Below are 14950 nucleotides of genomic sequence, written 5' to 3' on the forward strand. Positions count from 1 at the left end.
AGAAGCCAGGGTTTTCCATCCGCCCAGCCTCTGTCTTCCTTGCTTCACAGTGTTCCCTTCTTCCTTCTCAACCCTGTGCCCTTTGGTACAGTTTGTCTTTACCTTCCACTTCGCCATTTTCTCCACAGACTTGTTTTCCTTCTCTTTACCCTTCCCTCCCTGCCTTTCACTCAGTTTTGCACTTTTCTCTTGCTTATTGGGAGAGGTGAGGACACAAATGGCATCTGAGGTTCAAGTCTCGCACATCAACATGGTTGGCACACTCACGTCGTTTATCTAAGAGCAACAGTTACCTAACTCTGAAAGATGCCATCAAGCCAAGTGACATATTGACTTGATTTCCTCAGTCCAGTCGGTTGACAATGCCAACCAGTGCTTGTACAACCTCATTTCCTTTAGTTCCTCTTACCCAGACTTTCAGTTCCTTCAATTAATGGCTCTCTCCCTTCTTATAACTGATTTCCTCCCTTCATCCTCACCTGTCCTGGGATTTGAACTCAGGGTCTTGGATTTCCTAGCCTCTTGAGCCATGCCCCCAGCCCTTTCTATCTTCCCTTATTTTTCTGGTAGGGTATCATGATACCCTTGGCCTACCTAAAACAAGACCATCCCTACCATGCTTCCCACATAGCTGAGCTCCTACCCATGTTCCATCATGTACACCTTCATGGTTGACATTAGGTCTTGTTAACTTGTTGCTGAGGCTGGCCTCAAACCAAGATCTTCCTGATCTTCCTACTCTGAGTACATTAGAGGGTTTTGAGTAGAATGGAATGCTGACATATTTCTGAAAGTTCTAGAATGCAGAGAAGCAGTAAGGAGCACCACTACAATTATCCAAGTGGAGAAATCTGAACTCCATGGGGAATCTTCCCTGGGAGACTCAAGAGTAGTTTTCTTTCATAGTAGAGGATAAAAAACTAAAGACCATGATTTCCATGCATGAAAAGTAAACTTTATTAGATAGACCCTAAGCTGTGAGGAAAAAGTGGGTAGTTTTGCCCCGCAAGCCTAAGGGTTCTTTAGCACGTTGAACTGTCTGGAACACTGGAAAAGGATCCAACATCTGGCTCTTGGTGACCATCAACACACATCCACCTGCAGGATGGATGAACAGACAGCCAAAGAAGCGGGACTCGGTGCAGGCACACCTCTGTATGCTCTGGCGGCGTGTTAGTTAGCGAAGAATGTCAAGAGCGCCACACTGTAAACACCTCCGAGCTTCATCTGTAATGCACAGGGTTTCTGTGTTGACAATATTTGCACAGCAATGTGCACAATTATGTTTTCTGCTCAATAATTTGGCCCTTTTCAGGGTTGGAAGCATGTCTTAGGGCTCTGTCTCCAGCACCTAAGCATAGGGTTTGGTAGTAATTCTTACTGAATGCACACATAATACACCTTAACCAAGGGTGGTGGAAAGAATGCGGTGGGTTACCAACAACAACCAGAGAAGCCTTGTCCTGTAAAGCAGATCCATCTCCCTTAGGAAAACACTCAGGTTGGGCCACACCTGAGTGCTCGTGCTCACACCTGTAATCCTAGCTGTTCTGGTATCTGAGAATTGTGGTTCAAAGCCAGCCCAAGCAAGAAAAGCCTGTAAGATGGGGCCGGGAGTTTGGCCTAGTGGTAAAGTGCTTGCCTAGCATGCATGAAGACCCAGGTTCGATTCCTTGGTACCCCACATACATAGCAAAAAGCCAGAAGTGGTGCTGAGGCTCAAGTGGTAGAGCTCTAGCCTTGAGAAAGTCCAAGGACATTGCTCAGGCTCTGAGCTCAAGCCCAGGACTGGCAAAAAAAAAAAAAAAAAAAAAAAAAAGAAAAGCAAAGCCTGTAAGACTCTTGCTTTCCAATAAGCCACCAGAAAACGGAGAGTGACGCTGTGGCTCAAAGTGGCAGAGTGCTAGCCTTGAGCAAAAGAGCTCAGGGCTCAGGGATAGCACCCAGGCACAGAGTTCAAACCCCAGGGCCGACAAGATATATCTTTTATATATAAAAGACCCTCAGGTGTTGTATCACACCCTCATCCTGAGAAACACAGCTGTTGTAGAGTTGGCATATTGACTCCTAACTGCGTTTTAATCTTCAAAGCCCTGGAGGACCATATTCTCACTTTATGCTGGGTGCCCAGACCAGCAGGGTGACCTGAGCGTTCATGGGCTGAGACTTACCAGCTGGTGACAGATTTCTCTACCAGGTGTGTACGCACGTGTACGGGCATCAGTGACCCCCAAGGCAGAATCCAAGTCTCATGAGAGGGGACCATGCCTTGGCCCCTCTTCTCCGGGACCCCTCAACTAGAATCTCTGCGCAGACAGGCTTCCTCTTTTCCAGCATTCCCTGGGGTGTGTGTGGGGGCTCTCCCAAGTACCTTTCCATGGGCCCAAGGGTCCAGCATCCATCTCCTCTGAGGGACTCCCATTGCAGTGGTCATCCCCGGTCCTCTATCTTGAACCCCACTTCCCCTCATCCCCTCCCCTGGAGAAGTCCTCTGGGGGAAGCTCGGATCCCCCGGGGGAAGTCCCTGTCCCAGCCCCCCTATTCCTCCCCCAGGGAAGCCCCCTCCCCCATCCTCCCCCAGAGAAGCCCCCTTCCCCCGTCCCCAACCCCCCATCCTCCCCCAGGGAAGCCCCTTCCCCGGTCCAGGGCTCCTATTCTCCCCCAGGGAAGCCCCCTCCCCCCGTCCCCAACCCCCCATCCTCCCCCAGGGAAGCCCCTCCCCCGTCCCGTCCCCCATCCTCCCCCAGGGAAGCCCCTCCCCCGTCCCGTCCCCCATCCTCCCCCAGGGAAGCCCCTCCCCCCGTCCCGGCCCGCCATCCCTCCCCAGGGGGTCCTGTCAACACCCACAGGGCCGCACGTGCTCCCGAGGGGACGCCGCAGTCCCCCACACCTCCCAGACGACCCCCGAACCCAGTCTCCGCCCCGGCGCGGGACTTCCGGCGGCGCCCCCTCCCCTCGGGCGGGACTTCCGGCGGCGCCCCCTCCCCGCCGCGCCGCGTCGTCGCCGTCGTCGTCGTCGTGCGCCCGAGGCGGGCGGGCGGGCGGCGGGCGGTGCGCGGCTCTCCCCGCAGGGCGGCGGCGCGCGCAGCCTCTTCCCCTCCCCCGCGCCTTCCCCGGCTCGCCCGGCGCCTCGGCCTCCGCTGGGCCTCCGCGTCCCGCTCGGCCTGCCTGTGAACGGCAAGATGGCGGCGCCCAGGCCTCTGCCCGCCCGGATGTCGGGAGTCATGGTGCAGACGCCCATCCAGGACCTGGAGGCGCTGCGCGCGCTCACGGCGCTCTTCAAGGAGCAGCGGAATCGGTAATGGCGGGCGGGCGGCGGGGCGGCCGGGCGAGGCGGCGGCGGCGGGGGGCGGGGCGGGCGGCGGCTGGACCCCGGCCCCCCGCTGGAGACGCGCAGGCCCGGGAGTGGGTTTTAGACCCGGTCCCACGGCCGCGGTGTGCCGACGGAACGAGAAGTAACGCTCGTGGAAACACGAAGCGATGCCTCCGCGCCCCGCGTGGGGCCGCCGCTCTTCTTCCAGCGTCCCGTCGAGGTGGATGGAGGGGTGTTGGACGGGGCCTCCCCGGCTGGACTAAGGACGGATACGTGGAATAAGGCGTGTGGAACGATCAAGGGATGTCCTGACCCCCCCCCCTCCCCCGCCCGCCATCCCCACTGCCTGTCTGCTGTTGTTTTCTCCGGATCGTTGAGTGGAATAACCTTGGACGACGTGAAAGAATGCACCCTACGTCCTTACCTAGCATCACCTCACTCCACACATTGCCCCTTCTCCTCCGGGTTGTAGTTGACGAAGTAGGAGCTGGAAGTCTTTGTTCTGGCCCAGAGAGATAAGATCACACATCCCGTCCTGGGGGTGCAGGCAGAGGGCCAGGAACTGGAAGGACTGGAACAGCTGCTCCTGGGTTGGTCAGGATGGTCACCCAGGGCTCCTTTCCGACCTGCGCCGCATCTTTTGCCCTGCCTCCAGTCACAGGGTGCAGCTGCATGGGCGTGGTAGGTGGCCTCCAGGCACTGCTCTTGGTTGGGGCTTTTGGGCAGAATATTAACTGATGCGTTCATTGTTCCTGAGACATCTGTTGATGAATGCTCAGGCAGATCTGTACCCTATGGGAACCACACCTTAGGGACCAACCGTTTATGAAACACCCCTGTAAACACAGGATCCATATGTGTATATATGTGTACACACGCGTGGATAAACTGTACACCCAGGAGTGAGATTCCACCACAGTGTAGCCCCTTTGAACAGTTAAGCAGTTGAACAAAATACAAGGAAGCCGAAACAGGTGGCAGGGGTGGAGAGACATGATCAGAGAGAGGAAAAGAAGATGAGGATGGTATAATTACTTAGTGGACTTAGGAAACCTGATGAAATTGGTCTGCAGAGGGGGAGATCAGAGCAGAGTGACTGATGGGGAAGCATTGTATAGATACATGGTCGCGTTAAAATGAAAACTCCTGTACAGCTGAAGATAAACAGGTTGAGAGTATAGCAATGAATGTGACACAAACATTTTTATCAAGTATGTAAGGGAATTACTGTGGAAACAAATTAGAATGGATTTCTGTCCAGTGTAGGCACTGGATGCCTGAGGATTGCTTGGGTAAATTGGTGAGCTGGGAAAGGCCAAGATTACTGCAGCCACTGCCTAAGGATGAGAGGGCTTAGCACCAAGAACAGTGTTGGGGGTGGGGGGTGTTTGCTGGTTTGCAGAGAGGACATTTGCAGAGTGAAACATAAGTAATGTGAGTAGTCCAGAGAAAAGCAAAATGAACCCTATGAGAAACAAATAGGAAACAACAGAAATGAGAGGAAAGGCAGAAAGCAGTGGTACGATGGTTATCTTTCCTTGGTGGAAGAAAAGATGAGTCTTTAATGTGATGGTACTAAAGTCTTAAGATTCCGTTGTAGTTGCATCACTCCGTGACTTTGGGACTGAGTAGTCCTGAATATGAGTCTTGGTTTAGCTACGTGGGCTTACTGCTTCTTATCTTGAAAATGGAATAAAAAGAAGTGTCTTAGCTCATGACTATTGTCAGTTATTTGGGAGGTAGAGATCAGGAGGGATGATGATTCAAGGTTAGCTTGGGTAAGAAGTTAGTAAAAAAAAAATACCCCATTTCAGTGAATAAGTTGAGTGTGGTGGTGTACGTGTCATCCCAGCACCACCAAGATGGAAATGGGGCAATAGTGGCTACTTAGAATTGTGAGCATCTATAAGGGTTGCACTGATTTGTGCCAAATAGATGCTCCCCCCCCCCTCTTTTCAGTTGTGGGTCTTGAATTCCGGGCCTTGGTGCTGTCCCCGAGCTCTTCAGCTCAAGGTTACCTACCACCCTACTCCTTGAGTCACAGCAGCACTTCTGGTTTTGAAGTGATTAAGTCGAGATAAGAGTGTTGCAGACTTTAGTACCTGGGCAAGCTTTGAACTATGATCCTCAGATCTCAGCCTCCTGAGAAGCTAGGATTACAGGGGTAAGCCACCACTCTATTGGGCTAGGTGCTGTTTTATGTATGACCTGCTATTAAATACCTGAGTTAATTGTGGGACCTAGCTTGGAGCCTAATTGTGTTTTATTTTCCTTATTGAAAACAATGGAAACTTTCAGGAAGGTGATAGTTTATTCTAATTTTTTTTTTTTTTCTTGGTTGGTTGTGGGGCTTGAACTTTGGGCCTGGGCACTGTCCCTGAGCTCTTCAGCTCAAGGCTACTGTCCTACTCATGGGGCTCGGTGTTGTCCCTGAGCTCTTCAGCTCTAGGCTACTGCCCTGCCCTTGAGCCATAGTGCCACTTCTGCTTTTCTAGTGGTTAATTGGAAATAAGAGTCTCATAGTCTTTAGTGCCTGGACTGGCTTTGAACCGTGATCCTCAGATCTGAGCCTCCTCAATGGCTAGGATTACAGACATGAGCCATCACACCCGGCAGTTTATTCTAATTTTGAAGTTTACAGAGAGGGATCCCAGGATCTTATTAAAAATGAAAAAAAGTACTAGGTGCTAGTGGCTCACACTTAGCTACTCAGGAGGCTGAGATTTGAGGATCATGGTTGAAAGCCAACCTCAGCAGAAAAGTGGGGGCTCAAGTGGTACAGTACTAACTTTGAGCACAAAGAGGCTTAAGGACTTTGTCCAGGCCCTGAGTTCAAGCTCCACAACAGACAGAAATCCTCACGTCTCGTTGTGTTTTTAAATGTGCTCACAGATCCTCTCCTTCAGGGGAGGTTGTATGGTTGAAGGTGGTGATTTGCTTCTGAAGCATAAAATAGAAGAGACTGAGTGGCTCCTCAGACCAGGTCTGCTTTATCTGGGAGCATTTGAGAATGCTCGTGCGTGAGTGTGTAGAGCTCCTCCTTTAGAGATGCCCCAAGCCACGCGTGTGAGGATGTGGCTGTCACTGCTTAATTACTATATAGTAATCATTAATGCACTCTAAATGTATTTTGCTGTGTCCAGTAAGCATTTTAGTCACTAATTTGTTAAAAGTTATGTACGGTATAAAATGTCACACTTCTGAGCCCCTTCATCTTAACCCCACCTTTTTTTTTTTTAAAGCACATAGTATATTCTGTTATACTTAATACTTGCTTAGCATAATAACTTTTTCCAGACTGAAAGACTTACGCTTGGCTTTTTGGGGGGGGGGATTTTCCTTTTTAGATGGTGTGTTTGAATTTGTTGTCTTTTGCCAGCTTAGAAAATTGACAGCCAACACTTAAAATCATTGTTCTCAGTTTTCTCTTTGGCTTCTGGTACTCCAGTTAACACATATGTTAAGCCTTTCACTGCATCCTTTGTATTTATGGGCAGTTTTCCGTACTTTTTTTTTTTTTTTATCATTTTTCTCTTTAACTTGCTTTCGGGTTCTCTGATCTTGTAGTTTACTGTCATCACTGTGTTTTAGATTCAGATATTGTGTTTTTAAATTAATGTATTTCCATTTAATTCTTTCCTAAATGGATTCCTGTACACTGTTGAAATTTATATTGTTATCTCTCTTGAACATATTAATTACAGTTGTTTTAAAGAGTGTGCCTACTAGTCTTTCTATTGTCACCTTTTGTGTTTTTGTGTTCAGTCATGTGGTCCTGTCTTTTTTTTTTTTTTTAACTGAATGTGGAATATTGTATGTTGGCCATTTGAAGCCTTTTTATATTCTTATAAAGTATTTGTAGAACCAAAATCAATCTAAAACTATTTCTTTGAACAAATGGTGGTGGACTAGCTAAATTTCTTCCTTTTATTCTTTCTCTCTCTCTCTTTTTTTTTCTGGTAGTGGTTCTGGGGTTTGAACTCAGGACTTCATGCTTTTACTTGCATTATGTGTTTGGCTGGCATTCCACCACTTTGGCCTACAGCCCAAAACTACCTAAAATGAATATTGAGAGCATTCACAAAAATATTTCAACATGGATTATAGATGTAAGCATAGACAGTATTTAGAAGGAAACACAAGAGACTTACCTTTGTGACATTGTATGTAGGCAAACATTTCCTGTCCAAAACACAGGTGGCACAAACTGTGAAAATAAAATACTACATCAGATTCAATTGTATCCAAATTGAAAATGTCCTATCAAGACATTCCTTTAGGTGAATAGGCAAGCCACAAACTCTAAAGTATTTACTACATAAATATCTAATGAGAGACTGTTTCAGAATGTATAAGATAGTCTTACTGAAAACTATAGTTCACCTGGGTGTGATGGCTGCAGCCTGTCATTGTAGCTACCTGAGAGGTAGGTAGGGGATTGGCAGCCCTGGCAAAAGCAAGGAATCGTCTTAACCCATCGCTGGTCATTGAGCATTCATTCCTACTATGTAGCTATGGGAGAAGTATGGTGGCTGGGTATCATCCTTAATAATAGGATGCACAGGGGCTGGGAGTTTGGCCTAGTGGTTAAAGTGCTTGCCTAGCATGCATGAAGACCCGGGTTCAATTCCTCGGTACCACATATAGAAAAAAAAAAAAGCCAGAAGTGGTGCTGAGGCTCAAGTGGTAGAGCTCTAGCCTTGAGAAAGTCCAAGGACAGTGCTCATCCCTGAGCTCAAGCCCAGGACGGGCAAAAAAAAAAAAAAAAAAAAAAATAGGACGCACAAGTAGAAAATAACTAATGTGGAGGTATGGTTCAAATGGTAGAGCACCTGCCTAGAAAGCTGAAGCTTTAAGTTCAGCCCCCAGTACTGCCAAAACAAAAACCGAGGTAGAAAAACCTACAACTCAAGAAAAGGTGAATCCATTTAAAAATTAGGCAAAAAAAAAAGAAGTGTTCTTTACATAGAGTAAATGCCAGTGAATTTATAAATGCCAGTACGTTTATGATTAAATAGTGTGATTATATGTGAAAGAAATGTAAGTAAAACCATGATAAGATAGCATTTCATGAAGCTGGGTGAGGTGGCTCACGCCTGTAATCCTAGCTACTCAGAAGGCTGAGAACTGAGGATCTCGGTTCAAAGCCAGCCTGGGCACGAAAGTCTTCTGTGAAACTCTTACCTCCAGTTAACCACCAGAAAACTGGAAGTGGCACTGTGGCTCAAGGGGTAGGGTAGTAGCCTTGAGCTGAAAAGCTTAGAGTTCAAGCCCCACTACTGACAAAACAAAAACAAAAACCCACAACCAAAAAAGATCGCATTTCATACCTTTCCGTTTGATTATTTTCACATACATAGGAAAGTACAGGTTGGTGGTCGATATGTAAAATGGTGTGGTCATTGTGGAAAACTGCCTGGTGGTTCAGTGAAAAGCTATACCTCTGTTAGGACCAAGAAATTCACTCTAGATGAAAAAAGACAAATACTGTACAATTCCACTGATATGGACTACCTATGATAGCAGATTCTAGGCAGATTCTAGGCTGACAGGTTCTAGGCAGAGAAGGAATGGTTAAGAGAGGGTTAGAGGCCTGAATTCAGGGCTTAGGTATTGTCCTTTCTTTCTTTTTTTCCCCCTGGTGGATTGTTGGGCTTGAATTTGGCACCTTGGTACTACCCCGGAGCTCTTTTGTTCAAGGCTAGTGCTGTACCATTTTGAGGCACAATACCACTTCTGGTTTTCTGCTGATACTCCCTTTTTCATCTCCAATATTATTTACTTAAAGTTCTTTAGTCAGATTTCCCAGGGGCTTATGAATCTTTTTTTTTTTTTTTGGTGGGTCATAGGGTTTGAACCCTGCCTGGGCGTTGTCCCTGAGCTCTTCAGCTCACTGCCACCCTACCCTTGAGCCATGCCCCACTTCTAGGGAGAAGTGCTGGGAGAAAGCTTGTGGATTGTATGTGATTCTCTTACAGCTAAGGTGATTGATCCTTTCTTGATTCTGGGATCAGATTTTACCTGATGTTGCCCTCTTACGGTGTCGCCAACTTCAGCCAGAGAGCCAGTCCCGGCTCCAAACTCTTCTTTTCTTGTGCTATGATTTCTTTCTGCGTCCCTGCCACCTCCCCTATAGTCTTCCATTTTTCAATTCTATCAGGCCTCTTAATCTTCTCTCTTGTGTCACTAGATTCCAGCCTGCCATATTTAGGGAAAGATGGGTACTTCTTTTCTTTTATTTTTTTAAAAAAAGCTATTTCATACAGTATAATGAGCAATATTGAGCTTTTTTCCAACTATTACTCGAAAATCATTGTTGTAATACTGAACTTAGAAGTGTCTTAATACTTTTTTCATCCCTATGCTCACATACAGTGGTGATCTTGTTGTAATTAGCATTTCCCCTCCCATGGAAAGTCTTTGCTGACCTCTTTCATAGACCTTCACAGAGAATTACATTAGAGTAGCACAGGATGTGGAGGAGTCCTGTAGGGGTACGTTCAGCAACATTTAGTTGTGCAGAAGTGTGCACATCACCCCAAATCTGACAAGCAAGCACACAGAGCAGGTAGGCTGCTACTTTTTTTTTTTTTGGCTGCTACTTTTGATCCTTAACTCAGCAGGCTCACTCCCTCTGCTTGGACTGGCTGAGCTCACATTTGCAATCTGCAAAAGGATGATTAACAAGATGCAACCAGAGTCCAAGGACCTCCTAACAGGATGTCTTAAGGACAAGGATTTATGTAATAAAATGTAATTAACAAGGTCTAAGCTACCTGGCCAAAGAAGGAGCCCTTCAGGAAAACCATTCTCTCAAGATTAACAGAAAGGAAGCAAACTGCTTTGATAGAAAATAAGCTTTTTCTCACAATTACAAGCATATTCTTGCCTGGAAGCTGCCAGAGTGCAGACTATCTAATGGCAGATTCTCCTTTGCTTCATAGCTTTGGTCCCTACTTTCTCATTTAACACATAATGAACATTTGATAGTATTGAATTACTCTCTTAAGCCATTAGCTATAAGATGAGAAGAATGAAGAAAGAATAGTTAGGAAGGGACAGGACATATTAAATACAACATGCCTATGGTTTCAAGAGATAGAAAATGACTTGTGATTTTTTTTTTGTTTGTTTTTTTGATGTATATGTGTGTTGATCTTGAGGCTTGAACTCAGGGCCTGGATGCTGTTCCAAAGCAGTTTTTGCTTAAGAAAGGCTGGTGTTCTACCTCTTGGGCCACAGCTCTACTTCTGGCTTATTTTTGAGTGCTCGCTTGGGAATAAGAGGCTCATTGACTTTCCTTCCTGGGCTGGCTTTGAACCCTAGATTTTAGCCTCCTGAATAGTTATGATTACAGGCATGAGCCACAGCTGGAACTTGGCAACCTGGGATTCTTAATTGATTGTATAAATATGTGCTTATTGACCTTCATTAAGTGCATAGGTTTAGCTTTATGGAGACCAACATACCACAGAAGTAAAGCCCTCCTCTGGGTACGTACAAATGTATACATGCACGCATGCACACTGTCATATATACGCCCACTGTCTCTCTTTCTCCTCTCTCTCTCTCTCTCTCTCTCTCTCTCTCTCTCTCTCTCTCTCTCTCTCACACACACACACACACACACACACACACACACATACAAATTCAGCCTGTGGCCAGCGGGAGTCATTGGCTGTACCAAAAGAACAAAACACCCCCAAAACAAAAAACCCACAGGAGGCATCAGCTTAGCTGAGCACACCATATGGTGTATTGACTCAAGCATGATTCAGTTCAGCTTTGTTGAGAGACGACCCCAATTAAATTCCACTATAAAAAGAACTTTGTGAGTATGATGGCAATTTCCTTTATTTTTACCTATGCCATGAGCTGGAATACCACAGGGAGCCATTTGGTAAGTAAGGTATTCTGACTCAGCTTCAAAATACAGAGGTGGCCAGTGTCAGCCACCTCTCCAATTATCTTAAGTGGACAGGAAAAGGTTTGAGCCAGGAAATCAAAATAAATAAGGTAGGGCTCAGCCTCCAGTCCTTAGAGCAGTTCAGCTGTTCCATTCTTCCGGTCTTTTGTTGTGGTTACTAGCCCAAGGGCTTGGTTGCTGCAGGATGAGTAACAGCCCGACAAGCAGACAAGCAGAGGAGCCTGGGACTTATGAGGCCACAGCGCAGGGAGGGCATAGTTAAGATGGATTGTCTGGGTGGGGTGCACTCATCCATCACCAGTCATGACCCCTGTGGTCCAGTGTGACCTTCACATGAACAGTACCAGGAATTGGGTCTGGCATGGAGAGCACATTCAAAGGTGAGATCTCACCTTCTCCATGCTCACATGAAGAACGAAAAGCTGTGTCAGAAGCCATTAAATAAAGACTTCAGTGGTATCTATTACAGGACCTCTCATGACAGAGAAGTCAGTTCTTTTCTATTGTTACTGAGCTTTTGTTTACTTTTTCTCCCAGTTCAGCATGCACCATGGCCTGTTTCCTCTCTTCTCAGTCCTAAAGGGGCAGCGTTCACCTGGGAGAAACCTCAATCTTTGAAACCCCAGTCTTCGTTTTTGTCATTTTTAAAATTATCAAATATTAATTGTACAGAAAGCTTTTATTGTGATATTTCTATATGCATATTGCATCAAATTCATCTGTGTTACTTTTCCTTCTGCCTTAATTTTTTTTCTAGTCTTGGTGCTTGAACTCAGGGTCTGGGCACTGTTCTTGGACTTTCTCAAGGCTAGTGCTCTGCCTCTTGAGCCACAGCACTGCTTCAAGCTTTTTTCTATGTATGTGGTACCAAGGAATTGAACCCGGGTCTTCGTGCATGCTAGGCAAGCACTCTACCACTAGGCCAAACTGCCGGCCCTAAAATATTTTAAATAGGTTTCATTATTCTGTTTGAATACATGCATCTAGAAAGGCATTTCTGTCTTTTCCCTCCCCCTAGTGTCTGTCATTCCCAGGAACTCAAGACTCAATATTGGTCTGTTCATTGAATCATACCCCTGGCATGGCCTCTCCCTCCGCTGGCCAGGAAGCTTCTGTGGCTGTCTCGCTGGATCCACAGGAAGGAGCTTCCCCGAGACACAGTGGATCCCAGAGAGCAGCCATGAGGCTTGCAATTGTCCTGTCCTCCTGTCCTATCACAAAATTCCCAAGGCTGGGTACTTACATTCTGTAACCATGCTCTGAGTACATTAGTTCTGGGATTGCTCTCTGGTATCATTGGCCATTGTTTTTTTTTTTTTTTTTTTTTTGCCAGTCCTGGAGCTTGAACTCCGGACCTGGGCACTGTCCTTGGACACATTTTGCTCAAGGCTAGCACTCTGCCCCTTGAGCTACCCGGCTTTTTCTGTCTACGTGGTACCAAGGAATTGAACCCATGACTTTACGCATGCTAGGCAAGCACTGTACCACTAGGCTACACTCTCGGCCCAGCCTCTTGCCTGTCATTTCCTTCCTCCTTAGTTTTTTTTTTTTTTTTTTTTTTTTTTTTGCCAGTCCTGGGCTTGAGCTCAGGGCCTGAGCACTGTCCTTGGACTTTCTCAAGGCTAGAGCTCTACCACTTGAGCCTTAGCACCACTTCCGGATTTTTTTTTTTTTGTATATGTGGTACCGAGGAATTGAACCCGGGTCTTCATGCATGCTAGGCAAGCACTTTAACCACTAGGCCAAACTCCCGGCCCCCCTTAGTTCTTAAGCTGAGCTATGACCTCAGTGCTATTCAAAATGAAATCCCAATAAACATTTTGCTAGAAATTCACAAGTGAATTTTCTAATTTCTGTGGAAAATGGCTATGTTTTCTGCTTCCCTGGGCTTTCCTTCCCATACAGCTTTTTGTGCAAGTCCTCCCCTGGTACTTCAGCAGAAGACCTTCTGGTGTCACCCTCACCTTGTCGTCTTGATCTAAAGAAATAAAGCTCTAGGGGCTGGGAGTTTGGCCTAGTGGTAGAGTGCTTGCCTAGCATGCACGAAGCCCTGGGTTACATTCCTCGGTATACATACACAGAAACAACCAGAAGTGATGATGTGACTCAAGGGGTAGAAATTCCAGTGACAGTGCCCAGGCCCTGAGTTCCAAGCCCCAGGACTGGCAAAAAAAGAAACAAAGCTCTTCTAAGTGGGATGCTTTCTTTCTCTGCAGCATACTGTATAGCCTCAGTCTTTTGACTTGCTTTTTTGAGAACGGGCTCACTGTAGCTGAGGCTGACCTGGAACTTGTCCTTTTCCCTCAGCCTTGTGAGTGCTGAGAGGTTACAAGTGTGTGCCACGCTGGGCCTGACCTTATTTCAAAGACCGCCTTCAGTTCTTTATTCCTTCATCTCCTTCTCTGCAATCTTCTGTCACTCTCACTCCTAGCCTTTCCTGTTCTAACGAAGACAGCGGAAGGGAAGCTGGCTCGAGTGGCCCGCAATTCCGTGCTCAGGAGGCTGAGGCGGGAGCTTGTGAGTTAGAAGCTGGCCTGGGATATGTATCAAGACCCTATCACTCCCATCACGAATAAAGCGCCTCAGACATTAAAAAGCAATTTCCCACCCTTCCCCAGTGAAATTTCTCAGAGATTTACAGAGTAGAAGGATACTGATAATCCTGCCCAAGCCCAGGTGCCAGCATCTTGACAGTTTGGATCTGCACTCAGGTCCCGCCTACCCCTTTGTCCGAAGCCAGCGCCTGCAGCTGCTGCACACCAGTGCCCTTCTCTACGTGGATTTCCATTCTTCTTTAAGTCACCCGTTTCTTCCTTTCAGTTTATCTAGGTGTGATTCTTCCTTCCTGAGAAAACGCCTTCTGTTCTCCTGAGCCCTGCGGTGCCTCAGACCCCAGCACTTCTCAGGATGCTCCTCTTCCTCCTGAGCTTACTTACAGTGACCTCCCTTACCTTGGGGCTTTACTTCCTTCCGTTTGGTACTGTTAACATTTCTCTCTAGCTGGACATTTCTCCACAAACTGTGGAACAGTCTGTTGACTTGCCGACTCCATACTTCCTTCTTTCTCCTTCACTTGGTGGTAGTACTGGAGCTTGAACTCAGGTCCTTGAGCTCCCACGTGGCTTTTTTGCTTCTCGTTAGTATTTGACCACTTGAGCCAGGCCTTTCCTTAGATTTTTTTTTTGCTTTTTAATTGGAGATAAGAGCCCCACGGACAGGTCTGTCTGCTTGGACTGACTTTGAAGTACAGTCCAGTGAATCTCAGTCTCTTGAATAGGATTATATTTGGGGGCCACTGGCACCCAACTCCTTCTTGTATTTTTTTTTTTTTTTTTGCCAGTTCTGGGCTTGAGCTCAGGGCCTGAGCACTGTCCTTGAACTTTCTCAAGGCTAGCACTCTACCACTTGAGCCTCAGCACCACTTCCAGCTTTTTTTTGCTAGGTATGTGGGGTACCAAGGAATCGAACCCGGGTCTTCGTGCATGCCAGGCAAGCACTCTACCACTAGGCCAAACTCCCGGCCCCTTGTATTTTTTTTTTTTTTGAGAATTTTATTTTTTCCAGTCCTGGGCTTGGACTCAGGGCCTGAGCACTGTCCCTGGATTTTCTCAAGGCTAGGGCTCTTCCGCTTGAGCCACAGCACCACTTCTGGCTTTTTGCTATGTATGTGGTACTGAGGAATCAAACCTAGGTCTTTGTGCATGCTAGGC

At 46.9% G+C, this 14950-nt stretch overlaps 1 protein-coding gene across 1 annotated transcript in view; it reads left to right on the top strand.

Annotated features, from left to right (window-relative positions):
* The first annotated feature begins 2998 nt into the window (after positions 1-2998).
* The window catches only part of Atxn10 (ataxin 10), a 93486-nt gene continuing 81534 nt past the window's right edge, over positions 2999-14950 (top strand). The window contains exon 1 of the mRNA XM_090328888.1: positions 2999-3298. Within this exon, the coding sequence (XP_090185014.1) occupies positions 3183-3298 (116 nt within the window). The 5' untranslated portion in view covers positions 2999-3182. The remainder of the gene's footprint in view (positions 3299-14950) is intronic.

The sequence above is a fragment of the Megascapheus bottae genome, chromosome 2, assembly GCF_031878675.1.
Source record: "Megascapheus bottae isolate mThoBot1 chromosome 2, mThoBot2.hap1, whole genome shotgun sequence".
Taxonomy (NCBI): domain Eukaryota; kingdom Metazoa; phylum Chordata; class Mammalia; order Rodentia; family Geomyidae; genus Megascapheus; species Megascapheus bottae.